This window comes from Bombus pyrosoma, linkage group LG7 (assembly GCF_014825855.1).
Source record: "Bombus pyrosoma isolate SC7728 linkage group LG7, ASM1482585v1, whole genome shotgun sequence".
In the NCBI taxonomy this organism is placed as follows: Eukaryota; Metazoa; Arthropoda; class Insecta; order Hymenoptera; family Apidae; genus Bombus; species Bombus pyrosoma.
Genome location: NC_057776.1, coordinates 4,831,254 through 4,857,595, shown reverse-complemented (window position 1 = coordinate 4,857,595; position 26,342 = coordinate 4,831,254). Strand labels below are relative to the sequence as shown.

At 42.4% G+C, this 26,342-nt stretch overlaps 3 protein-coding genes across 4 annotated transcripts in view; 1 reads left to right on the top strand and 2 right to left on the bottom strand.

Annotated features, from left to right (window-relative positions):
* LOC122569033 (frequenin-1) overlaps window positions 1–21,812 on the top strand; it is a 56,309-nt gene extending 34,497 nt beyond the window's left edge. Inside the window, exons 3-8 of the mRNA XM_043729487.1 lie at window positions 4,372–4,396; window positions 5,032–5,080; window positions 5,183–5,272; window positions 5,982–6,060; window positions 6,305–6,393; window positions 14,083–21,812. Of these exons, the coding sequence (XP_043585422.1) occupies window positions 4,372–4,396; window positions 5,032–5,080; window positions 5,183–5,272; window positions 5,982–6,060; window positions 6,305–6,393; window positions 14,083–14,250 (500 nt within the window). The 3' untranslated portion in view covers window positions 14,251–21,812. The remainder of the gene's footprint in view (window positions 1–4,371; window positions 4,397–5,031; window positions 5,081–5,182; window positions 5,273–5,981; window positions 6,061–6,304; window positions 6,394–14,082) is intronic.
* On the bottom strand, window positions 7,470–8,646 carry LOC122569034. Of its 2 annotated transcripts, none has more exons than XR_006317304.1 (3): window positions 8,015–8,646; window positions 7,629–7,936; window positions 7,470–7,544 (listed from the first exon to the last, which is right to left on the bottom strand). XR_006317304.1 is itself a non-coding variant. In XM_043729488.1 (3 exons), the coding sequence occupies exons 1-3, from the start codon at window positions 8,134–8,136 to the stop codon at window positions 7,515–7,517; spliced, it is 363 nt and encodes a 120-aa protein (XP_043585423.1). In that variant the 5' UTR covers window positions 8,137–8,646; the 3' UTR covers window positions 7,470–7,514. The 2 variants fall into 2 exon arrangements, 1 of the variants encoding a protein (XP_043585423.1); XM_043729488.1 differs by having other exon boundaries at window positions 8,112–8,646.
* Window positions 21,813–21,873: 61 nt separating the features above from the next.
* LOC122569032 lies at window positions 21,874–26,316 on the bottom strand. Its single transcript, XM_043729486.1, has 6 exons — window positions 23,706–26,316; window positions 23,277–23,508; window positions 22,677–23,060; window positions 22,442–22,603; window positions 22,121–22,365; window positions 21,874–22,034 (listed from the first exon to the last, which is right to left on the bottom strand). The coding sequence occupies exons 1-6, from the start codon at window positions 23,961–23,963 to the stop codon at window positions 21,876–21,878; spliced, it is 1,440 nt and encodes a 479-aa protein (XP_043585421.1). The 5' UTR covers window positions 23,964–26,316; the 3' UTR covers window positions 21,874–21,875.
* Window positions 26,317–26,342: the final 26 nt, after the last annotated feature.

Genomic DNA, 26,342 nt, shown 5'->3' with positions numbered 1-26,342 from the left:
GTTAATACAACGTGTGTCCCATTATATCGACATTCCCAAGGAAAATGTCCATCCCGTGACCGCGGCTACGTTCGGCGACCAGTTGTGTCGCCTCGAACCCCATCCCAATATCACAAGTCTCGAACAAAATACAATGAATAACAATCGTTTAATTACGGCTATAGTAGAATATAAATTACAATATTACGGAATTCCCATAATTCCAAACGGGAGGCTCCAGTGTCCTTCCATCTCCGACATATATATATTTTCAATAACTTTGTACAGTAGATATTTACGCCGTTGCGTAAGGTGTAAGTGTAGTAGACGAATGATTGACGGGTGAAGACCCGGTATAGCGACGCTGACTGTTTTCAGGTTAGAGAATCAGTGTCAAGATGCTGACTGATCTATAAGCAAGATCGAGTCCGGGTAGATATGTTGAATGTCCTGTCGTTGTAGAACAAGTCACGAGAAGTTGACTGAACTGTAATAATGTCGCAGATTCAATCCGAGATGTTAACTGTCCTAATGTAGAAGCAGTGAAGTCCGTTCTCGTGTTATTAGGGAGGAAATCTCGGTGTGGGTGTGCCTTTTGAATTAAGAACGCGTTCACACTTTTCGTTAGCTGGGGGATGGCAGCAATGAGTCACATAAATAAAATAGAGACAGAGCAAGCGAAAATCCTAAGGACAATAGTTAACGCTCCATGGTAGGTCAGAAATGAAGATATACGAAAAGACTTAAAGATTCCAATAGTTAAAGAGGAAATCGCCAGATACGCAAAAAAGTATAAAGAAAGACTTGCAACACAGCCAAATCAGCTGGTTGCTGAAACGAATAAAACAATAATAGAAAGAAGACTGAAGAAGAAGCACCCTGCAGATATCACAATAGAGCAATAAACAACCTGGAAGATGGAGTCCCGCTCGGGGTAACCATCTACATGCTATATTTCATCAAAACCCAAACTATAACTATACCCAAATGTCCTAATGGACAAATTGTAAAATGATTTATTTAAAAATAAAAAGAAATAAAAACTTTTCGTTAGGAAAGTAAAGGTAACGATCTTAGTGAATGAAGATAAAAGAAGGAAGTCTGCTGCCAACGTGGCTCATGGATGTCATTGTTTATGGACAAATCCTACTTTTCCCTTAGACAAATACCATCTAGTTCGTAATTTGTAAGAGCATGCAATAAACCTAAGGATTATTCTAAGGACCATTTACAAACCGAAAATAATTGCAAGTTGAAAGATTCAGTTTATAATGGGACCTTACGTTTATTGAAGGTCTGAATAACGGTACGCGGACCCTTGGCAGCCAGACAATGAGGGATGACGTACGGACCATCTCACACGTTGTAACACATTGGAACGAAGTTTTTGATAATTAAATTTATAATAAATATATATAAGATAATAAAAAATATAATTTTTCTTAAATATGCTTGAACTTGAATAATTTACTTTAATAATTAATAATACAATTTTTTTTTTATTCATTATTAATTTACGATCAATTCTCGCATTGAGAATTTTCAGTAATTTTCTCTGGCGTGGCGCAGTGACATGGCTAATTATTTATAATAAGTTAATACTTATTATAGACAAGTATTATAAATAAGTAATTATTACTTAATATAAATATCTAATTAAATCTTGTGCTTAGGTCTAACGGGTAGTATTTTTTTAGCCTGCGGATCTGGTCCGACGTGTTAAATAATTTAGTAATTAGGGAGTTCCGATGTTTGTTGACTCCTTTGCTATATCTGTTGCTATATTTAATTATTTCTTCTTTGCGTCGGCCAGTGAGCCAAAATAATACAATTGAGTGTGATATATTTTAAAACACGCTACGACACATAGGCCCACGTCACAATTTTCACACTCATAGCGCGACAGTGTTTTTCAAATTGCTCTTCATTTTCTATTTTCAAGCGACATTTTCATCAGCTTGAAGATTTTGAAAAATTAGAAGAATACGGATCGGCATGTTAAAGAGAGCATCTAATAATGGTATATTTATTTTAACAAAAAGCAACAATTAATATCTGATACTGGCGTATCAAAAACAAAAACTATGTATTCTGTTTGTATATTGGCAATACTGTTATAAAATGTTGTGAGGACAAAGTACCAGACAAATGAGAAAAGCCATTAAGTTCGAACGGTAAGCAAACGAGTAGGGGAATGTGCCATTGTAGCCCCACTTTCGTCACAATAGACAATGGCATGCACCCTCTATATAAGAGCGGCTCGAGTTTCGGCAAATTCAAAGTGTCGTCTTTACTCGAGAGAGTAGTAAGCGAGTAAGAAGAGTAAGAAGAGTAAGAAGAGTAAGAAGAGTAAGAAGAGTAAGAAGAGTAAGAAGAGTAAGAAGAGTAAGAAGAGTAAGCTAATTGCAATACTCAAAAAGTGATATTTGTGATTTTTGGTGAAACTTGAAGAAAAAATGCAGATGTTACAACGTACAGGCAACATGTTTCAAGAAGGGGTTCGTGTCAAAATTGTACGAATCGAGACGCTTAGTACCATTTGGGTCCGAATACGAGGATGGCCTAGAATGACGCGATCACTCAATTGGGAGATGTCGAGGTATCCTATGAGATACTTGCCAGAAGCAAACAATTTAAGAACAGACATGCTTGTTGCGGTTCTGGTAAATTTCCCAAGAGCTACTTTTTGGGATAGAGCTATTCTTCTACAGCAAACGATGACGGGTTACGTCGTTTTTTTAATCGATTGGGGGATAGAAATCTTCCAAACCCTCGATTCAATTCGTATATTGCCAGAGAGATTTACAAGAATGGCACCATGGGCAAGGAAGATTCGTCTGCGAGGCGTGCGGGACCAAGAGGAGCAAACGATGAAACACCGCGTGGCGCAACTTATTACGCTGAAGAAACGGTCAGGATGCCTATTCGACATCGACCATTCTCCAGGAGATGCAATGTCCGCAAGATTGGTGTTGGATTGGAGGCTGGGAGAACCGCCCAGAGACGTGGGAGCATATTGGCTGCAGCTGGGATACCTCGATCCTGAATAATCGCTACACTTCTGAGACACTTTTTTTGTTTGTTATATATACTATTTTATATATATTTCTACTTTTATGTATATAATAGTATTATTTTTAAATAAAAGCTAATAGAAGCTTGTAAACGTTGACTTATTTTTCCTTGCTATTCATTCAAGTTTTACAATATTAAATTTAACATATCTTTTAAACTAATCATTTTTCGAATCATTTTACCCTTCCGTAGAGAATTAAAAACTGTATCAAATGATGTCAAAAAAATGTATCGTACCATTTAGAAAAACAAGGACCACTCTCAAATCTCGAAGGTGCGTCCACTTAGATAAGATTTGCGACCATCGCCAGATGTCCCCCTCGAAATAGGACAAGTTCTATCTGAAACACTTTTTTCGAATAATGTATAGTTTGTATTTTATCATTTATTTTATTTTATTTTATTTATTTATATTATTTTATATTTAGATATTCGGTGTAAATTCGGTAAAATTTAAAATGTGAAATATAAAGCTATTAAGATCTGAATTTCGATTAATGAAAAAATCTTTTTCGATTGTTATCGAGTAGTTAATTGTTTGTGACGAGCAAATTTAAACAGATTCATAGCTTTTCATTCAAGCTTTTCCAACGACGATTCACGTACTTTATCGCTCGCTGATTAATATGTTAATTTTTATCATTTGAACAGATATGAAGCCATTGTCGTGAAACGGTGTTTGTTCGGAAAGTTTTCTTTCTCTATTTATTTATTTATTCATACGTTCACGCCCTATAATACCCATACGGATGGTTACAAAAGAAGTAAAAGCTTATCTCGAAAGAACAGAAACCAAACTACGCCCCAAGGTGTACGAAGTACGGAAAAAGTTACTTTCTTTGTAGTAAAGATTCACGTTTACGATCAGCCGTCTTATACCCAGTTACGTTGGCCATGCAAAGTGCAGCGCGGTTTCCATTTTAGAAAAGAGCGACGTCTAACAAACAGAGGGTCGAGATGTGCTTAAGTTAAATAAGCTACAAGACATCGGGGCTTACAAGGCCATTGAAACATAAATAATAGATATTTCATTGAACCTAACAAACAGATAAACAATAATTAGCTAACTGTGTATTCAAATTTCCCGCTATCAACGATCCCGAGAATTTTTCTAACAGCAAGTTAACCGAGTGCGCATCTGTAACGAGAGTAGCGAACGTTGCTGCGAAATTCCTCTAGCTTCGACTTCCTTAGTTTCCAATTTCCACTCGAGCTTTGCCCATTCTGTTTGCCGAACACTTTGCACCAACCTTTGCTCCTCGTTACTGTCTGTAGCCCGCACTCGATTAAAAGCATTTTCGTTCGTTTCTGTTTCAGTTACCGAGAAGGAGATTCGACAATGGTGAGTCACCGACGATCAAGCGTTTCGATCGGAATCTCGGATCGAACCAGTCCGTCCCGTCGAGACGCTCTATGGAAATCGACGTCGCGACGAGTCAATATGTATAAAACCGCGAAGCTTTCGAGGCGCGACAAGCACGTCCAACGGACAATGAGAAGAGAAGATTACACGTATACGTTGCGTTCGGTGGTTTACGAAGCCATCGATGAGACAAAAGCATTCGAAAATTTCTATTCTAGTAAATTTCCTCGTCTCCGTTCGATTATGTTTTGCTCGTGTTCGAAGATAATTTACAAGCGTTTGTGCGACCGTTATAGGTATTGGGTTGGCAACTAAATTTTTTTTTATTTAATTCTTTACATGCACAATTTGTCGAATTTGGACATTTGGTAGAATAGCAACTAAATGTCATTAGGTTGTAATGACAAAATCCGCAATCACTTAGTTGCCAACTCAATAGAACGCGTAGTTAGATGATGAGAAAGTCAGAGTAACGTTACGTTGATCGGCTTCGTCCATCCGGCTTTCGCGGTAATGTTTTATCAATTTGCTGGTTCGTTCGTGGAACAGAAAAGTGAGATCGTAAGGGGAGCGAGTAAACGTACATTCGATAACTTTGACGATTGTTTGTTTAGGCACAAAGGATTCCTGAAAGACTGTCCCGATGGTCTGCTGACGGAACAGGTATGACCTGGTTTCGGCTGGCACGTTAATTAAACGAAAATCAATATGTACGCCAAGATAAGAGAAAGTTTGAAGATAAGAATGCCTGTTGCGTGATTTCAGGGTTTCATAAAGATCTACAAGCAGTTCTTTCCACAAGGCGATCCATCGAAATTTGCCACGCTGGTTTTCAGAGTGTTCGACGAGAACAACGTAAGTTCCGTAACGCCTTTTTAATCCGCGCGCTTTAACGTGTTCGTTCGAGTGCTATCGGCAACTCTACTCTTCTACGAACCCTACTCTGACCGCGAAAATCACAAGCGACAAAGAAGCAAAACCTTATCGTCTCCATTCGAATATATCGCTAGACGAACCGAGTTCATTTTTCTCAAGCATTCGTGAAATATCGATTTTCTATAAATGGTTTTGACCTATGCACGGTTCCCGTTTCTCACTGTTAAATCAGAATAACTAAACTCGGCCTTAAAAGAGAAGCGAGCAAGAAATTTCGTAGAAAGAATATCCATTAATCATTGGCTTATCGATTGATGGTAATTCGTTTTCTTTTTAGATTTCACTTCTTAGATATTCTCGTTGTTTTAGATTTACCGTTAGCCGAATTTCCATGTTTATCATTTCCATACTAAACGGCAGCACGCGACCGTTGTTTCCTTAATTTCGCGCTTGTACTACTTCCCGACGCTACGATCTCGCTTTCTCCGAGGCGAACGTCGCTCCGAAACGACGAACGCGATCGGCCAGATTTCACACGCAAGCAATCGCCTCCACGATTTGGGTAAATTCGTGATAAATTCGCTACATACAGCATACACGTGGTTACGAAATTTGTTCAACGATCGAAAATCGAACCAACGTGTCCCGCTTCGCTGTAACGCAAATTCCACGAACGATTGTTTTTCAGGACGGCACGATAGAGTTCGAAGAGTTTATAAGGGCGCTGTCGGTAACGTCGCGCGGCAACCTGGATGAGAAACTTCACTGTAAGTAAACACAGTCAATTGGCATCTGAAAAAACTTGACGAATATAATGATTGGCAGCTTCGAATTAAAAGCTTCGAGATCGACGTTTTGAATAACTTGCACGACCATGGCAATGTTTTATGGCTAAAATGTCTCTCGGAAAATCTTTGAAAATTTCAAAATTCTAGACACTCGAAACGTTGGAATCGCTGCACCAAGTAATCTCGCGGCAGTTACCATATAAGTTCTGTTTCTTATTTTCAGGGGCGTTCCGGCTGTACGACGTGGACAACGACGGTTTCATCACGAGGGAGGAGATGTACAATATCGTCGATGCGATGTACGAGATGGTGGTAGGTACATCACTGTCGCTTTATACCTTCTCGAAGCAGGTACTTGCGCGCTGTTCTATCTTTGCTAGCTGGAAAAACGTACCTGTATCGGGCTGCAAACATTTTCCGTAACGATCGTCGACTATATAAATTTATTTCTACTGCGAGTGGAATACACGTTACATCAAATATAAATTAAATTTCGTAATTGCCGCGCCATCCCTTGTTTGATCAAATAAACATAGCCGATAATTATCCGTTGCGCTAACGCGTTACATTGTACGCGCGTAGTCGTAGATCGTATACGCGCGGTCGAATAATTACGACGTTGGAACCGCCGACGCAACGCGCTTTCGACGTGCAAACGCGTGAAATCCGCTGAGAAGTTCCACCCATTGGACAGATTGAAGGAGCATATTTTTCTGTCCCGATCCGCGAAACGCGATTAATCGTACGATTAGCTGATCGAAACTGGTGGAAAATATTGGCCGATCGATAGCCGAATTTCCTCGCGGAACGCCGACGCCGGCGCTGCGACGCCAACCACTCGACGTTATCGATAACGTCGGCTTCGCATTGGCGGCAGTAAAGCGGGAAAATTGCAGCCGCAACGCGGATTATGTCGATCGAGAAAGTCATTTCAGCACGCTTCATCGATCATCGAACTGAGAGGCAGAGGTCGTCTCTCGTTTTCTTTGAATTCTGCAAATTCATAATATCCAGAATTGTTACATTCTTATTATACAATATTTTATAATATTGTTCCATGAAGGCAGGTACATTTTCGTATCTTTAGAAAATAGGTATCGTTACGCTTATATTCAAATCCGCTGATAGAAACACCATCTCTAATTGCGGATCAATCTGTGTGTTCATCGTCGTGGGCAAAATTTCAGGAAGGTTAACTTCTCAAATTCGGTTGAATTGCACCAATCACATTGGAACGAAGCGTTTGATAAATAAATTGTAATTCTTCTTAAAGATATGATGCGTATACTTGAATTTGAATAATTTACTTTAATAATTAACAATACAATTGAGTGTGATATATTTTAAAACATAGTATGACACATAAGGCCACGTTACAATTTTCACACTCATAGCGCGACAGTGTTTTTCAAATTGCTCCTCGTTTTCTATTTTCAAGCGACATTTTCATCAGTTTGAAGATTCTAAAAAATTAGAAGGATCGGCATGTTAAAAAGAGCATCTAATGATGGTATAAATTTATATTAACGAAAAGCAACAATTGATACCTGACACTGGCGTAAACAAAAACAAAGACTATATGTTCTGTCTGTATATATGTCGGAGACGGAGGAACACCGGAGCCTTCCTTTGGAACTTTGGGAAAAACCCGTAATTAAGCAATTATCATTCGACCCGATTGTACCCGAGATTGTTCGAGATTCGTGACAATGAGCTTGGGCTCGGGACGACAACCAGTCCCCAACGTAGCCGCGGTCAAGGGATGAACGTTTGCCTAACAAAGACCCTGTCTTCCGGGTAAGATGGTCGCCAGGTGCCGAAGCGTCTTCGCTAGCCTGAGGACCCGTTATAAATCCTAAAATTTAGTTAATTAAAGCCCGTCAAACAGACGAACAGCCTTTGTCTCAACTATGGGAAAATAGGGGAAACCTACCTCCTCACGAACGACTTTTCCCCAAGGCCGGTTAGCATTCCTTTTTACCATCGATATGGGAAATTGACCAATTAACAGCAACATCAATTTCTCTCACCTTCTGAACGAAGGCATCGCTCCATGAATCCGATGATCTCGTGCCCTTAGACACACTCCGTCATAGTTTTTCTCGGTGGCATCAGCGCGACGGAAATTCATTCCTTCGTGCGATCTCATCGACGAGAAGGAATAACATATTCGCGATCAGTGAATCTTTCACGTTTGTTAACCAAGAGTCGGACTTAGAGTTTGTGAGAACATACACCCGTTATCCCATTGACCGCGGATTCGTTATCGAACCTAGGATCATTGCCATTAGCGTCTCGAGTGTCTAGTTACCACGGTTGCTTGTCGATATCTGTAACAATCATATTTGCTCTAGTCAATATCTTCTCCATTGCATGGCAGCGATGTCTAATCGCGACGAGGATTCGCTTCACGTCCTTAACCCCAACTCTAATCATAACGCCAACCCGACATATATGTTATGTGGTGGACGGTGAGACGTGTTGTTGGTTAAATTAATAACGAGACGAGTTGTATTCGTCAAATGTATTTTTAAAGTATATTTAAATGTAGAATACAGAGCTAGGCGTAAGCGTTGCTCACTCGATGCAACTCGTTACAAGAATACTCGATACTACTCGCTATGCTGATTCGTTAGACTGATTCGCTATACCTATTCGCTCGACTGATAATCTCGACGACTTATGTGTGGAGAGCATGGTCGTCTATTTATACTGGTCGCGGGGGTATCGGAAGGTTTGAACTTGACTCCGGTTGACGATTGCACGTAGCAGCGATATTGCTTTGTCCAGAGCTTGTTTATTACATTTTGTGCGTCGTACTGTGTTAATTCTCTGTGGCAAAACAACTACATGAGGCATCTCCAAATCGAAACGTCCTATGGCACATGTGCCGCTACAGCTATAAAACGTTGTGAGGGCAAAAGAAGTGGGAAGTAAGACAAATGAAAAAGATCATTTAGTTCAAACGGGGAGCGAATAATGAGTCAGTACAGTGAGCCACTATAGTGGCGCATCGTAGCCAAGAGGTTAATACATAGATCAAATTTCCCCGTTTCTCCAACGAAAATTACATTATACCAAACTGAAGAAAGTGGTTTCGTTTCAGGAAGATCCGCCGTGACAAATCTCCTGAAGTATCGTCGCTATTTATCAGAGGAGCTTAACAATGGTTACCAGGTTGATTCGATGTATACCAAAAGGCTTGCGACTGAATAAACCATGATATTCTAATTCGTAAACCGAGAGCTGGGCTTCGCCGGAAGCATCGCCTGAATAGCTAGCTATCTTTCAGGTCGTCACCTGGTTCATCATTCCTTTAAATTATTTAAGGTTGGGTTGGTAATTCACGAGAATCCCACTTTGGCCCTCTTCTCTTCATTCTCTTTGTCAATAATATGGTAGTTATTATCTCGGATTATCTCCTTGTTATAAATCTCACATCAGAGATAAACATAATTTTTCAATAACATTTATGTTTCATATTTAGAACAACATAAATTGTTAAAATTGGCTGCCAAACATCGCGGCAGTTTTACATCGTTTAATTGCCACAATCGCGATGATATTATTAGGAGGTTGAATGTTCAAACTCTACTCGATAAGCGAATCATATGCGATACTACATTCGTATATGAAATTCCTAGAGATTCCATAACTTGTCCCTCAACCGTACGGTTGTGCTGGTGACAATGAAACTGTCCTAAGTCAAGAATGTAGTAAAAATGAGTGTACCTTTTATTTGACGTTGCGTCCGTTTACATTGTAACGACCCGGAACAATGTTTGCAAAGTACGGTAGAAATTGAATCATTGGATTAAGCTGATCTTTGCGTCGTTAACACAGAATTTAGCTAAGGCGATTGTAAATATTTCGAAAGGAAAAGTATAATAAGGTAAATGTAATAACGTAAATGTAATATCCAGAAGGTTGCGAAATTACCGTTATTATTATTGAAAGCGCTTTTAAAGCAACACTTACGACTGCAACTGTTTACGACTTTAGTCTATCTAAGGAATCTCCAAGATTCTCTTCAGGACGAATTTTATAACTTTCTTATCTTAATCCTTAATTTTATACTCTTTGGTTTCTTCTTTCTAATTGTTATTTGTTATCTTTTTTTTATTTTTATTATTGCTAAAGTAATGATATATAATGTTTTATTAAATGCAAAATTTATATATAACAGAATAACTGTTTTATATGTAACATAACAAATTGAAGTATTAACGAACACAAACAGAAATGAATTTGTTTTATTGCATATTCGTTCATTCGACACATACGCGATGCACTCGTCTCATGGCGCTTTCCATTTGGCTTCCTCTTTTTCATTCCTCGCTCGTACAATACAGATGTACACACATCTATTTTCTAACAATTATCTTGCGTTTTACTATCTTTCCTTCACTCCGTACACTGTATCTTTTCTTTTTCGCTAAAGGGATTTTTCCTCCCCGTGAAACTAGTAACAAAGATAAAATATCGAAAGTTTTCGCGTCACGGTAACCTCTTTATCGTTTGTTTTTATGATAAAAAAACTCGAAACAGGATGAAATTGTTGAGAATTGTGGATCTTAATCGCCGAAATAAATGTATAGGAACACTTAGATTACATTTAGAATTGATATTAAAATAGTTTCAGATTTATTTAATATGTGATTTACAAGATATTCGTCGATACATATTTGCACGCGTCTCAGCACTCTCTTTGTCTCGCCATCTTCTATACGACACTACCAACGAAACAGTTGCATTCATCTGTTTTACGAGACGCTGTGCACGCACATATTCTCACACATTCATACTCATATATGTGTGTCACTACTACGCGGCTAATCTAGTGTAGCACACAAAATTACACATATCTCAATAGAAATCGTTAATCGATGACTTGGACAATCGAAGTGATTTGTTCCTATCTCGAAATGTCATGCTATGTGTTTCTCACGAAAAATGAAACAATACTCGATTATTGATAATTCGATAAATGGTACACCGAAGGATAAACAAAAAACAAAAGCTGATTTTGACAGTATTTTTTCCTCCTCGTTATCTTTTACAAATTTGTAGAAAACGACACCTCAAAATCTCTGGATCTCGTTAAAAACCACACAATGAAACGTTTAGAATGACATGTTTACAACGAAATTTGTAAAATATACCCGTTTCTAATCGTGTCACACCTGGAATACACATTTGAAAAATAGAATTTAGCGCAGTCGAATATCATGAAATTGCTTGAGAGCGTGCAACAGGAATTTCTCACACACATCGCCCTCAAAATTGATAAACTGATACTCAAACTTGCTATAATTATGCCAATAATGTTAATATGCTCACTCCCGAACAACGTGGAATCATAGCGGACCTGACATTTTTTTTAAGATCCTCGATCAGTTCATTGATTGTCTAGAAATTGTTAAACTTTTGAAATTATAAAATTTCGATCGTACTGATAGACCTTGCTCAATTCCGAGCGACGTTAGCGAAAAGTCATCGATTTCTTTCACGGGTCCCAGATATTTCTTCTGACAATAATTTGATTGCATCTCTGATAAATCGAAGTAACCCTTTAAAAATTTAATTTATTATACTCCTTTTGTATTTGTATAGACGGACGATTAGAGTTTTTCGTTCAAATAAAGTAAAAATGCTCCTCCTTTGAAACATTACTTTCAGTCAGATGTGAGAAATTGCACGAATCGTGTCTTAAAGTTAGTGATCGCTCTTTTATACTTCATTTCATTAGGTATTCGTTAGCCGACAATAAAATAAAAAGGAAGGAAAAGCGTACTATGCCCACTGACCACTGCTATTTTTCTTATCAGAGTTATCGAGCATACGGCCGGCCATTATTCACCTTTTATTTCAACCCCAGCTTTAAATTATGCACGTGGTATCCGTGTGCTACGGGCGCGTAGCGAATAAAAACGCCTGCGTACGGCAACCTGGTTATTTTGAACGAAATCACGTCTGGCATTTGCCAGGTGCCCAACTCCGTGCTTTCGACCCTATCTCGAACATTTTTGTCGCGAGTCTACGTTAATGACCCTATGTTTCACGGCCGAGTTTTATCGTTAAACCACCGAAAGTTCACCAGCGGAAATATTTCACGCATTAATTACTATTAATAACTAATATTAATAAAGATTAATAACTAGTCGCCTGGAGCGTATGCAACCGGAATAATAGCTGTGCCGCGCGTGAAAGCATCCCCTATCGGTGATCATTTTTATCGCATCGAATCTTAGCTTGCACTTGTGTTTAGCGCGCCAACCATTTCGCCAACTTTTCCGCCCAACTAGCTCGATTCGTTGCGAGTTGGTTTTACGAAAGACGGCAGGCAGGCGGACGAACGAAAGTCTCTGGTTTACGTGACGCGGAATGCGTGGAGCGATTTATTAAAACGCGATTATATCTAGGAAACGACGGAAACAAACGAAGTTGAGCGTTCGATAAGCGAGTTACGCACGTCGACGAATGACTATGCACTGCGACCGGCGTAATTTTCATTCGCGTTAAACGAAACGGCGGGCCTCGAATTCTCCGCAAAGCGGACGCCCGCGAGCTCGAGCTCCGTGAAGAAACTGGGACACCGACAACAAAGAAACATTTTAATCCGATGATTTCTCTTAGCCGACGCGCAACACCGTGTACTATACACCAGAAATAAACGTTCAGCGCGATACGTTGCGTTTTCTCGTAAAGCACGTTAAATGGCTGCTACGTTAAACTGCTACGGTTAACGTAAATGGTACACGGATCGTTGCAATGCACGTATTTTTCTTCGTCGGGGCAACGTAATGCGAGATCCGAGATAGGTTCGCTCGCAGAATACGTAATGCGTGCATTGTTGTGCAAGCGTTTACCGCTATCGCGATCGGCGCATGAAAAATTTAGCGGAAAAATTTCCACGATCGTCGATGCTACAGCCGATGCGGTTCAAAAAATTCCGTCATCGACAAGTATCGCTTTACAAGCTTCTCGTCGTTCGTGCTTTTTCCTCTTACGGCTCGCTAACGTCATACGACGTGCGTTAATCGTACGCGTCGCTATGCCCCTTTCTTTCTCTGTTATCCGATTAAGTCGCAAGCAGCGCGATCGCGCTGTTTACATTTCGCGTGGAAAAGTGCCAGTACATTTGAACGCTACGGACGACTCACGGTGATTTGTATTGGGTTGGCAACTAAGTGATTGCGGATTTTGTCATTAGGTGGTAATGGCAAAATCCGCAATCACTTAGTTGCCAACCCAATATTTCATTGTTATCTTTTCAGTAATTTTTATCGAACAAAACTCGAAATATTTATAAACTAATAGTACGCAAATATAATATTATAGATGTATTTCATAAAAATAAGAAATACCACGAGCTCTGCTGCGCCGCTTGTTTCTCTTCGCGCTGTTGGGGATTTTTCGAACACTCCTGCGACTCAAACGGTTGCAAATTACGCAAGTGCGATATGAAAAGGACGAACTTGCGAGCGACTGTGGAAAAATGTAAGAAAAAGTACACCGAGTTCGTACATTTCGTAGAAAATATTAAAATGAAAAAAGGACGTGACGCTATAGAAACTCGGTGGAAGCAGCGGAAGAGGGAAGAAATCGACCTACTCGATCTGCGTTAAATGCACTGCTCTTTCCAAACGCTTTATCTGAAAACTTACCGACACGAGAAACTCGAATTAAGCGGCCTTCCGTGACTTTATCTCTTCTCCATTTCCGAGATAAACGCGCGTGCACAACGTGAACTTGGAATAATATTCTTACAACTTGGTAACGTCATACGACGCGCGTTAATAATACGCCGGTTCCTTTCTTCGTAATCCTACGCTGCGTATACGCGCGATAGGAAGCGCGTTGCTGTCAGAGCTCGCGCGACCTGAACATTCTAACGATTCTGCGGAAAGTTTCGCGGTGGTAGCTCGCAGATTCGGAGGGGGCGAAGTGCGGCAGAAATGTCGAGCTTGCTTCTAATAAATCGGTCGCCTGATGTTTCAGGGGCAACAGCCGCAGGCAGAAGACGAGAACACGCCACAAAAGAGGGTGGACAAGATCTTCGATCAAATGGACAAAAACCACGACGACAAATTAACCCTGGAAGAGTTCCGGGAGGGTAGCAAAGCCGATCCTAGAATCGTACAAGCGTTGTCGTTAGGCGGCGAGTAACCTCGAGCCCCGTCGAGACCGCACCGTGCGTCGTCGATCGTTTCAAGCCGGACGATCGTCTCGTCACTTCGGTCCGGTCGTCGAAACGGATAGAGAGAGAAATCGATCGCTCGAACAGATAAGGAAAACGGGCGGCTCGATAGCCATAAACACGCAGTCCGGCGTACACGCATACGTAGGTAGCACATAATGCGAATCGACATGACGCGATCCTCTCTCTCCCTTCCTCTCAGCACTTTGTTTGTGCGAACGACAACAGGGACGGACGATAGAATCAGGAAAAATTGAGTCCTCGGGAAATTGACTTTAACACGTTGACTGCCGCGCGTTTTTTCAATAAAATCTCCTTCAGGACACGAGTGTGGTATAGATTACTCTGACCAAATGGTTTTTTTATGCCACCACAATTAGAAAAGGAATCAAATGGTACCAAAAACTTGGCGTTCAACTCCCTCTGGCAATTTCTGTTGTAAACGCTTTGACGGTTTACAAAATTGCAACAAGGACGCGTGTAAATGTTAGAAGATTTAGAGAATTATTAGCTGCGAAATTATTACGGTTGTCTGAAAATACAAAAAATCATTGTCTTCGACGGAGTCAGCATAATATCGCCGTTGGGAAAAATGATTCCGGAAGAATCATTAGACGCCCATGCAAACTATGTTACGCGGATAAAAGACGTCGAACGGACCGATCAAAGACACGAGAGAATTTAAAGAAAACAATAACTTATTGTCCAAATTGTCCCGACAAACCTCAGCTTTGTATAGAATACTTTAAACTTTTACGCTCTAAATAATTTTCATAATAAATCATTTTCGTATTATTTTTATAACAATTCAATAGTTTTATTATTTCCTGTGAAGTATCTTTTCAAATACGTACGACAATCCTTCGCAAGTAGTCAAATAGGTGTCATCCAAATACGGGTGACGCGGCTTTATTAGAAACTTTGGCGTTACCCGAATACGGGCGACGCGACCCCCCAGGAACTTTTTGGTGTCCCCCGAATACGGGTGGCGCGGCTCTATTGGAAACTTTGTTGTCATCCGAATATGGGTGACGAGGCAGTCAACGTGTTAAAAGGCGGAAATCCGACATTGCCGAGATCCTTCGATCGGTGTACGCTCGACGGAACGCAAAAAGGAAACTAATTTTCCCGTAGACGCTGGCCGGCGTTCTCGGCGTGGAACCTACCACGGCAGTAGAAACATTGTGGCCACACGCTGCCAAACGTATGGAGAACGAGCGAATGGTCAATGGAGCAGAGAACACGCGTAGAACGTAGGCGACGATATTCGTGGAAGGTTTCGATATTCGCGAACACGCAGTTTACGTGGCACGAACGAGACGACAATTCGATGGATTCACAAACCCGGGGGCGTGGAGAATTTTGCGATAGTTTGGAATCGTCGGTTCGATACCGCGGCAAGCGAGCGTCGAGTGGAAAGCAACCGGAGAAAAAGGAAGGAAAGGTGAAAGAGAGCGGGCAGGAAATGATTAAAATAAGAGGAAAGCGGAAAGGACGAGCGTTTTATCGACTGGCCGCATTTCCCCGTCAAAGCGATTTCTCGTTTCAATTTTCAAACGCGGTCGGTAGAACGACCCCGCGGAACAATTCACCCGGGTTCCCCGATTCTAACGAACCTTCGATGCCTTTCGCTCGTCCGACAATTTCGGATCGCTGAAATTGCTTGGCAGAGAAATTTCGCTTACAGGAATTCCAACCAGGCAGACAAACGAAAAAGTAAGATAAATAAAAAGCATTAATTAAGAAGCAGAGCAGAATGTAGGTCGAGACAGGTTCTCGCGTCGTTTCGAGAAACTAGTTGCGATCTAATTGAAACGAAGAATTCGTGAATGTCGGGTCGATATGTTTCTGAAAAAGTCAAAGCAGTGGCATGCAACACACGCGACACGACGAAGCATGAAACGAAGTTTGAAGCACGTGGCTCGTTAGCACGCGTCGACCCTCGTCGTCGAGGTTCGTTACTCTTTACCCTGGAGCCTCGCTAAACACCTGACCCGTTTCAACGTCGTTTCCACGTTAAACGTTCGCCATCGTGTTCCGACTTGGACGAGCGAAGTGGACACGACCGACGATGAGCGATGATCATTGGAATCAGTTTTCTTCGCTGTGTTTCACTGAAATTGACGACGTTGATCGCTGGTTCGCGACCCGCTGCTTACCTTATTTTCCTCTTAACCCTTTGCACTCTTATGTCGAGTGTGACTCGACGTGAGTTTTCATCTCAGGAGCTCCTTTGTCGAGTTCCACCTTTTTTTGTGAAACGTGCGAAAGAAAAGCAGAATTGGATCCTGGAAATTGTTTCAAGATATATCGTACACTTAAAAATTACAAAATACAACAATAACGCGAATAAAACTGTTATTTAAGTGAATTTCTTTCTTCCTTTATTTATTTAAATTGTCTTATTTTTATGATAAAGTAAATTTCAAATAAAACACTCAAAAGCGTTGGAAGCTGCTGGCAACGAAATTGAAATAAAATTCGGAGTGCAGAGGGTTAACAAGCGACCTTACGCAACAACGCTGTATGCGAATTCACTCGATGAATCATATTTATTTTTAACATAAATTTACATAAACCGGTAGCCCTGACCTTTCTCGTTTCTTGAAACTCTGCAGCTACGAATTTTAATAAGCTTCGCCCGAAGTTACGTATTTCGTTTCACTTTCTTCCAATCGTCTTACGACTATCGTTTCGGCATAAACGCGCGTACAAATCGCCAGATCTCCCCACGTTTTCCTAAACGTTGTACGATCGATCGTTCACGGGTTACAGATCGCTGCGTCGGTGATAAACGTGAACGCAAAACACGCAAAACTTTCCCGAGAATGAAAATACTCGTTCCACTATGCCTAACATCCGACGAGTGGCGTCGCAACGCCACGGTCTTACATCCTTCGTTTCGTGCTGTTACATAAATTATATCGACGCTATCGTCGCCGTCCCGGCGCTTATACCCACACACATATCTACATATACGTACACATATAGCAGCAGCAAAAATTATACGACCGGCTAAACGACCACGCCTCTGTACGCGCCCCCAGGATTAAGGTCGTCGAGGAAGTTCGGAGACAAACAACTCCGAAAATAAATCCAAGCGAGTTCCTCTCACGCCTAATTCGCTCGTCTACTTAAGTTACGCCTGTTTTTCTCGTTCGACGATTCCATTGATCTACTTTGGTCGGATTAACTTGCCCTATTTCCTTCTTTTTCCTACTGGCTATTATGTTACATCATTGTTACATTATTATTGTAATTACATTGTTATACCACGTTTGGTAATTTGGTATTTCGCTATACACCGTAGTCTGGTCGTGCGATAGATTTCGATGCTACGACGTTAACAGATTAACACTTTACCGATCGATAGCCGATTAATCGGCTTCTTGTCGCCGACGCTTACCGACCTACAGCCTATTAATCGGCTTTTTATCAACGACAATCTTTCTCATTATTTGAGCAGTAATTTGTTATTTAGTACTAAGATACCTTACTCAGTTGTGTCAGTTGCGTTGCTTTGTAAGCTCCCACAGTTTTATACCAATTTGAAAATCTTACCGTTCGCGATGAACGAAAAGAATGGTATTGGAGAGTCTAAACCGAAACAGAGCCGGCGCCAGGGAGTATCTGCCCCTGAGCTGCCGGTCGGACGCGCGTATGCTGTTGAATCGCTAGCGGTCGGTAAAGTGTTAACCGAACGTGCGAGCGACGAGCGTCGCATACGTTTTAAAAGACGTTGGCGCGCGATATCTATGACGCACGGTTCGTTCTTTTTGCCTACGTCGATCGTGTTATATTTCTATGGGAAGCACTGGTCGTTCGAGTGTAACAAGTATTTCGCAATGAAACTCTCGCGTGAATAAATACGCGCGACCTGCGCGCAATCTTCGATGCCGTCTTCGTTCGAGCGTCAATGAGAAGTCTCTGCCAAATTGTGCGACGACACATTCACCGATTCGATGCTCTTTTCTCCCGTCGTTACGTACGCTACTTGGCTTAAGAACCTTTCCAATTTGCGCAGTTCGAGACGAGCGATATAAAAACTGGAGGCGAACGAATAGCAAGAGGATAGCAGGGGAAACGCGCATTTGCGAAGAATCGTGTTTCCTCCTCTTCCTGCTTCTTCTCGCTTGCGCCAAAAATTCGAAATTCTTCCGTAGATCGCCTCCTGCCCTTGCAAACCTACGAGCTGCGTCTTTCGACGGGAAGAGCGGCGAGCGTGCAAGATGGGAAATATTTTGCGAACGTCTGTCGCGTTTCAAAGATGTGCGTGGTGCAACGCATACAGCGTACGTAGCAGATATTTGCCAAAAAGTTCAATAGCCGTGACATTTGACAGGTTTTTTCTAGTTGCCCTGGACCAACTTCCAGGCTACGCGAACGTTGAAAACAGATAAATCAAAGCGGAAAGAACCGCCCCGTTTGTCGTTCGTATTACCAAAGTTGTTCTTGTTAGAAGGTAGCCTTCTCATCTACTTTACGATCCGTAGCGAGAAAGAAAGTTTAAACGATTTTAGATAGAATTAGCGTTTACTCTTGTTCCTTGGAAATTACACGAAACGCATCGTACCGGTTCCGCGTGCAATGCACAAGAACAACGGTTTACATTTATAACGAAAACCGGTAGATTGTAGAATGTGGATTCGCGCATGCGACGACAAGGAGATATACCTGTATGCGTGCTACGTTCGGCAACTCGTCGACCACCTTTTATTTTTAATCGAAACTGTACGATCGACGACAGCGCGAATCTCAGCTGATCGCCGAGTTTCTCCGATCGAATGTTCCAAAGGTTCGATCGTTGGACGAACGATCGGAAGAAACACGTGAACGGACGCGAGAAAACGAACGGAGGTTGTTGAACGGACTCGTCGAACCTTGTCAAACAGTAGCAATAATCGAAAAACTATGTTAGCGCTGTCGACAAGACATTTTTTAACCGACGAATAAATGTAAAAAGCCAGCGAATTCGCAGCAGCGCTCGCTGTACCAGCAGATCGGCCGCGAGTCAACGCCGATGTTTTCGAGTTTCAACGCTACTTCGGCGATCCTCGCGTTATTCCATCGACTTTAAAACAAGCAGAAGCTTATAAGGAGCGATAAATCTTCGCAAGCAGATTTATTGAATCGAGGTACACCGAGGTGGAGCGAACAGGAGAACCACCGGCTCTGTGCTATCATATCGTACGTATACGCCGATCGATCGTTGGCAAGTTAACTCGTGCTGTGTCGTCGGCTCAACTATATCAATTCGATGATTGCGAAACGTTTGCGTTCTTTCATCCGTATGATTGATCCGGATATCCTCGTTGCTCGCGTCGACCGAACGTTAACAATCTTTCTTATCGGAGATTGTTAACCTGTTCGATCGGATCGAATAGAAATTGACGACGCGTATACTTGAAAATCCTGTCTCGATTTAACCGACACTTTGTTCTTCGCATTACTTGTGTACTTCGTTCAGCGACAATTTCTTATTCTCCGAGATATTCTCGAGTTTGTTTCGTTTCGCTTTTCCGAAGCTTCTCCGATCAAGCGTTCCACCGACATGCTACACAGTCGCGGAACGTGAAAATCCGGTGACGTTAATAGCCGACGTACAAGCAACCGTGCGAAGAATAAGAATCGGCAAATTCGTTTTGGACGTTTGCCGGTTACTCGAAATGGATTGTCGAAGCCGCGGCTGTAACAGCGCGTGCATCGGAGAGGTGGCTCGACAAAACGGCGACTTGTTCGTGTACCGGCGAATCATGGACTGATAATTGGCTTGATTGAGTAATTTTTACATTTCCAAGAGACGTTATAGGAAAAGGATTTTTGCTTAGCTGAGACTTGTAGATGCTTTCCGTGTAAAGTTCGTGTAGTGAAGCTTCGTCGAGCTACAGTCTTCTCCTTTTAACTTGCCAGTGGTACGAAACGAGTGATACGACGAAACTTGAGAAAAAAGAGGAAGAGAGAGAAAGAGAGAGAGAGAGAGGAGAGGAAGAAGCACAAGGAAGCGAGTGGAAAAGAGGAAGTAAAAATACGTGGTAACGCGCGTTGAAATATCTTCTTCGAAGTTTTGCATTCCTCCGCAAGATATATCTACTACTACTACTACTACTACTACTACTTTTCGCGCGTTTATCGTCGCGAAAGCTCGTTTTTATAAATATTTTACGAATTAGTAAATCCGCGGAGAAAAAGAGAGAAAGAGAGAGAAAGAGAGAGAGTTCTCCCGCTTCTTGAACAGAACATTTCACGTGGATATTGAAAATTGCGATGAACGCGATGGAAACACGGTCGTGTTCGTTCGTGTCGTAGGACGCGGACCAGCTGTTAGGATATCGAGTTCGAATTCCATTCGACGGGCAACTTTATCGCGACAATCAAAACGGCTTTATAAGGTTTACAACGTTCTGCCCTTGGTTTGGGAAACGACAAGTTTTTCCGACGAGTTGTATCGAACCAAAGGAAAATCACTTTTCCAACGTTCGATGATTCGCAAAAATAGGATAAAGTACGAGAGAGATGAACTATCGATCGGTTCTGCTCCCCTCCTCTCTCACTCTCTCTCTCTCTTTTTCTCTCGCTCGCTCGCTCGCTCTCGCTCGTTCGATGACTCGAACGAAAAGAAAATCAATTTCTTCACGCATACGATTAAAAAGAATTATTCTACTATAGCGTTACTCGATATTTTGAAATGCTGCAAAGTTAAAAGGGCTATTCTAATGCGTGCCACTATACTCGTATCGCTATTATCGCTAGTTATATACTAAACGCTAATCTACTGTTACTCTACTCTACTTACTCAGCAACGTGACAAACTTCTCCGTCTAGAACGCGTACGGTACTCTCTCGTTCGGCGAGCAAACGCGAATGAAAGAAAGAAAGGAAGAAAGGAAGACAGAAAGAAGAAAGAAAACGGAGAAAGAGAAGAAACTACGCGGCGGAAAGGAAGAAAGCGAAAAAGAAACGATTCTCGATGGGTACATACTACACGGACACACATGACATTCACACGAGAACACGAAACACACAGCAGACACGCGTACACGCCGACATACGTCAAGGTCATTGTTTTACGAACTTTCTGTGATAATTATTAACAATCACTAAATACGAGGAAAATCGTTAGTTACGAGGTGGCAGAGAACGAACGGACATGCTTGTAAATTGTAAATAAACGCGACGGCGGGTTTGCGATAATCGCGACTGCGGTGAGTAGAGAAACACAGAAAAGGGGGCAGACAGTTACGATCGGATCGGAAGAAATGTTGTTGTTACGCGATAACACGTTATCCGTGTTCCGTGGTTGATCGAGGATCCACGGCTGGTTCGTCGACGATACGGACGGTCGTACGACGAATCGACGACGGAAGCAACCGAGACGAACATCGTGACCTCGATATATATAGCTAGGTTGCTCGGTTACCACGAAAATCTAAGCGCATTGTTATTTTGTATGGTCCCAGGCGTTTTTTCTAAATAACCACGACATCGTAACACACGATAATGATGGTGATTAATAAAAATAATTTGAAGCACACGTGAACGCGCCACCTTGCCCTCCACCTTTTCTTGTCTTTTCAGCAATGCTGCGCAGGTTTGACTACTCGAACGTTTGCCGATTTCCAGCTGCAGTGCGCGCTAGACGCAACCGATGCAACTCCTCCGTGCGTCGCATATCCTCGCTCAAAGCTTTTATCCTCAGCTGCACCTCCTGAATGGCCATTTCCGCGATTTTGATCTTCAACCGTTTCTCCTCCGCCTGCAACCAACCGAACCGACAAACGTCTTGTCCCGCTACGCTGTTCCTGCGTCAAATTTCCTCGGTTAAAATTTCCATCAACGTACTTCGAGCTGTTGCAGAAGCAGCCGGTGCTTCAATCGACTACGATAATCCGTGAGAAAAACGTAGCCCTTTCCGAAGCTCTGGTCCCTTCGAGCCGTCGAGTTTCTCGCTCGGACACCACCGACCTCGTTCTCGTCGCTCTCCGTCGCGATCAGGTCGCCATCTTCCTTCGACGACTTTTCTATTTTCTTATCGCGCGATGAATCGTCGTTCGCGTTGCATTCCAACGAACCGTATACCTCGCTGTCTGCAAAAATATCTCGTTTTCATCGGATCCACAACATCGACAATCTACGCACCGATTCCCCTTCTCTCTGTCTTACTTGAATTCGTTTCCTTCGAACGCGTTCGATCGTTTTTACTTTCCGCTAAACTGTGGTGGTAACCGAATGGCATCGCGCGTGCACCATCGTTCGTGGCGCGAGTTTTTCTCGAATTTAACCAGTCGCCTTGCTGCGTCTGCTGTTCGTTCCACACAGCATCCGCTAAAATGCAAAAAACGTTGGACATGTTGACCGTTGTTTCCAAGTAACAAACAACAATCTTTTTGCTTTTTACCTGTCCGCCTGGAAGACAAAGATGCCTGCACCGTGCCGTCGATCGCGTTTGTGGGAAAGTACGAGTTGTCGTTCTCGGGATAAATCACCGACACGGTGACGCTGTTGTTGGAAATACGCGCGTTGGACACCACGATCCGATTCATAGTTTTGCACTCTGTCGCGTTATTCGATAACAACGACGACGACGACGACGACGACGACGATGACGACAACGACGATGATGTCGATACCACCAGACGATCCTCGTTCGCAAGGATCTCCTTTCTCTCCTCCAAATTGATGTCCTCTTTAACGCTTACATTCTCCAATGCGTTCGTGCCTTCCGCCTTGGAATCGTCGGACGCTTGGTCGTCGTTCCGCTCCATTTTGACTCGCGACAGATCTTAAAATGGCCAACCGTTTATTTCTCCATCGTTTCCTCGACAAACTTCAATCGCCGTATCGAGAAATGTATCGCACTTTTAAACAACTCGAACGAAAGACTACGCAAGTGCAAGGACTTTGCACGGGCCACGATATTAGACGGTTTACACGAGCGAACGATAAACGGGCAGATGGACAACTACCGAGGCAAGAGGTAAAAATATAAGAAGAATACCAATGAAAGCATCCAGGTTGTTGGAATGATGAGCGGTGGCTGCGTTGTCTTCGTATTTATCACGAAACCGGCCACCTGATTTCGTCGGCGACCTCTGCAAATGATCGGCCAACGATCGAACAACGTCAGGAATTTGCGAAAACTTAGCCGGCGACCGATTCTCTACGAAAACTTGGTATCTATTCCACTCGAGGCACTCGCTCGTCTCTGATTCTATGCACTTCTTATTTTCCTACAATGTGTCCATTATATGTGAAAGCTGTTTCAGGAGGAGAAGAAGGTACGCGAAGCTACGGAAGAAGGCGAAAGCGTAAGTGCGAGGATTGGCGCGGACCTTTGATCTCGTTGAAATGTCGAACGATGGAATTTCCATAACGGGCACGTTCTAACACGAATTCGATGGATAAAGGGAAAACCTGAAGAGAATACCTTGCCAAACGCCATAGCCTTCTTGCAGTGATACTTGTAGTTTTGCCAATATTTCTTTAATTGAGCGGACGTTTTGCGAGTAAAGCCGGCCTTCTTAAACTCGTCCTCGATGGTCGTCCAAATCTTTTTACGGGCCAAGGTAGAAGCGCTCTTGTCCAACAGAGGCGCGTACTGCTTCATTATAGCCAATAGATGAACTCGTTCTTCCTTGTCGAATTGATTCTTCTTTCTGTCGGCTTCCGACAAATTGCGCGGCATTCTCGGCTAGCAACTGTATGAGAAACCGATACGGTGCGGCGTCGATCGATCGCGATGTATCGTTGGCCGGGGCGCGGGGGGCTCGCCGATTGGATCGCTGTTGCTCGAGCAATCGAGAACGAACGCTTAAAGACGTAAGAACGTAGGATCGCAAGAACGCGTACGATCGTAAGAAAGCGTTTAGAGAAATGCAGACTATCTTGGCAGAAGTGCGATCGCTTTTGTTTCGACAAAACAGATCGCCGCGATTCGCCGTTCTTTTCGCGGTGCGTACAATCCTTAGTAGTTTTGCACGTTGTTTTCTCCGCTTGCTCGCCGCGAGAAACATCGCACTCTCGGCTCCTACTCTGCGCTGTCCTCTTCTCCATTCCACCTTCTTGCACTTTTATTTCGCCGCAATTTATTTTAATTAATTTCAAATTCCTCGCAACCGCGCCCTTATAATGTAACATCGAACGTAGCGAAAATCACGCGAAACTCTTCCATCGATGCAACGGACGTACTCACGCGACGTTAGGCTTCGAATAAATTTTTGATTGCGATACGATGACCTTCGTTGGGATTGCAGACTTCGCAGCCTCCTATTGTCTCAACTTACGTGTATTATTTTATTATATTATTATCATTATGATACAGCTTCTAATTAATTTTTATCGCGTTAGAAATATCGTGCAGGATGGTCGGTCTGAAGGGAAAAGAAATAAAATATCGCGCGTGACACTGGTTTCGCTTGGCACGGAGCGCTTCTTCTGCTCCGTATACAAACCGCGGACGTATCTACAGAGATACATACAGATATATACGTGTACGTATTCTTATTTGGTATATACATTCGTAATGCACGTGTAAACCATTTAACTTTCTATCGTTTAAATTTTGTCGCGCTTGTTTCGCGATTAGCCGTCGGCTATACTTGCGCAATATTTACGAGCGGCAACCCGCGCCAACCGAGTTTGCGCAATTTACGCGAACCATCCATGTCGAGATGGAGAACAAGATTCGTTTTGTTTACTCGAAACTAAGCAAATATTTCAGCTCGCGGGTTAAGACCTCGACAAGTTTTCGTCGATGGGAAATTAAGCGCCTTGTCGGATCGCTTGTCGACCCGAGAAGGAAACAAATTGCAAGCGCACGTTCGCTATCGCCACTAATTGTAAGAATTTCCAAGTCAACGAACCAAACGACTTCTCTTCGAAACAGCGCGTGTTCGCACACGGGAACATTTCACTTTTACGTACAGAGAGAAACGCTCGCGGCGAGTGGTCAGTGATAGTAGGTAGCAGGCCTTTCTTTCAAATATTTACTCATGGCAGGAAACGAGGTCTGCTACCCGTATCCGTGGCCGCAGTCGATAACTATGGCCTTTGGATCTGAGGAAAATTCTCCCTTCTATGGTTTCGGCGTGGCACGAAATCTCGATCGTGAAACCACACGCGACTGTCGAGTAAAGTCCCTAAACTCGATAGAAACGAGGACCGATTCGCTCTCGAGATTGCCAGCTGCCAGCCGCAAGATTATGCAAACTCCAGTCAAGTACCGCGAAGAGAAAATACGTAATTAATCAACGAATGTGCTGGTTACAGTTGGAACAACGCAAACGCATTTTACAACCTTTGCTGCTGCACGAACAGCGCCGTCGCTTTCTCACGATGCTTTTAATAACGAAACGCAAACACGCCTGCACACTGGCTGTTCCGCTTGAACAACGTTGTGTTGCAAATACATGTTACGAGCGGGGCTGCTCTTCTCCGAACACCCTTGAGAGAACAAAGCGAAGCTCGTCTCGCGAGTCGAGTCGAATCGCTGCCTACGTAGCCAGAGGATCTTCGTTATTTTAGCTACCCGAGTCGTATAAATCATGCGATCGATATTGACGTAGGAAATACGTTCAAAGATATTTTCATTTATACTTGTCAAGATAAAAACGCGATCAAACAGACACACCAACAACGATATTAATATTAATACAAACGAACAAATTGTCTGATGATCTATGTACATTTCCTTCGAACGTATTCTTCGTGATTCTCTTTAATTATAACTTAGCAAAATAACCTTATTTGTCTCTTTCTACGCTACATTTTGCTCGTTTCTTCTTTTAAAATAGTAATAAAACATTCGCCAATTTTTATTTTATTTATTTACATTATATAATATACGTTTTGATGGATGGTAAACGCGATAAACGAAGTAGCGCCGTTTGTTAGTACGTGGAGCCGAAATAAAAAGTCACAAAAGGCGTTGAAGCATGAAACACGTAGATGCGATTTCCGCTTTGACCGATATATTCGCAATTCGTGAACGAGAGATAACTTGGAGTCTCGTATGGGACATGGCTACGCTATCTCGTCGATCTACATACTCTTTTTCTGTTTTTTC

Bases quoted from the DNA above. Each gene is read 5' to 3' on its own strand.
- LOC122569032 (XM_043729486.1), bottom strand. From the start codon at position 23,963: ATGCCGCGCAATTTGTCGGAAGCCGACAGAAAGAAGAATCAATTCGAC. The intron at 22,604-22,676 runs GTAAAAAGCAAA...TTTGCATTTTAG, and splicing joins TTTGTCTTCCAGGCGGACAG to CGGATGCTGTGTGGAACGAA. The intron at 22,366-22,441 runs GTAAGACAGAGA...ATATTTTTGCAG, and splicing joins TTCGAAGGAAACGAATTCAA to ACAGCGAGGTATACGGTTCG.
- LOC122569034 (XM_043729488.1), bottom strand. From the start codon at position 8,136: ATGGAGCGATGCCTTCGTTCAGAAG. The intron at 7,937-8,111 runs GTGAGAGAAATT...ACTAAATTTTAG, and splicing joins GCGATGCCTTCGTTCAGAAG to GATTTATAACGGGTCCTCAG. The intron at 7,545-7,628 runs GTATCAATTGTT...CTAATTTTTTAG, and splicing joins TTTGTTTACGCCAGTGTCAG to AATCTTCAAACTGATGAAAA.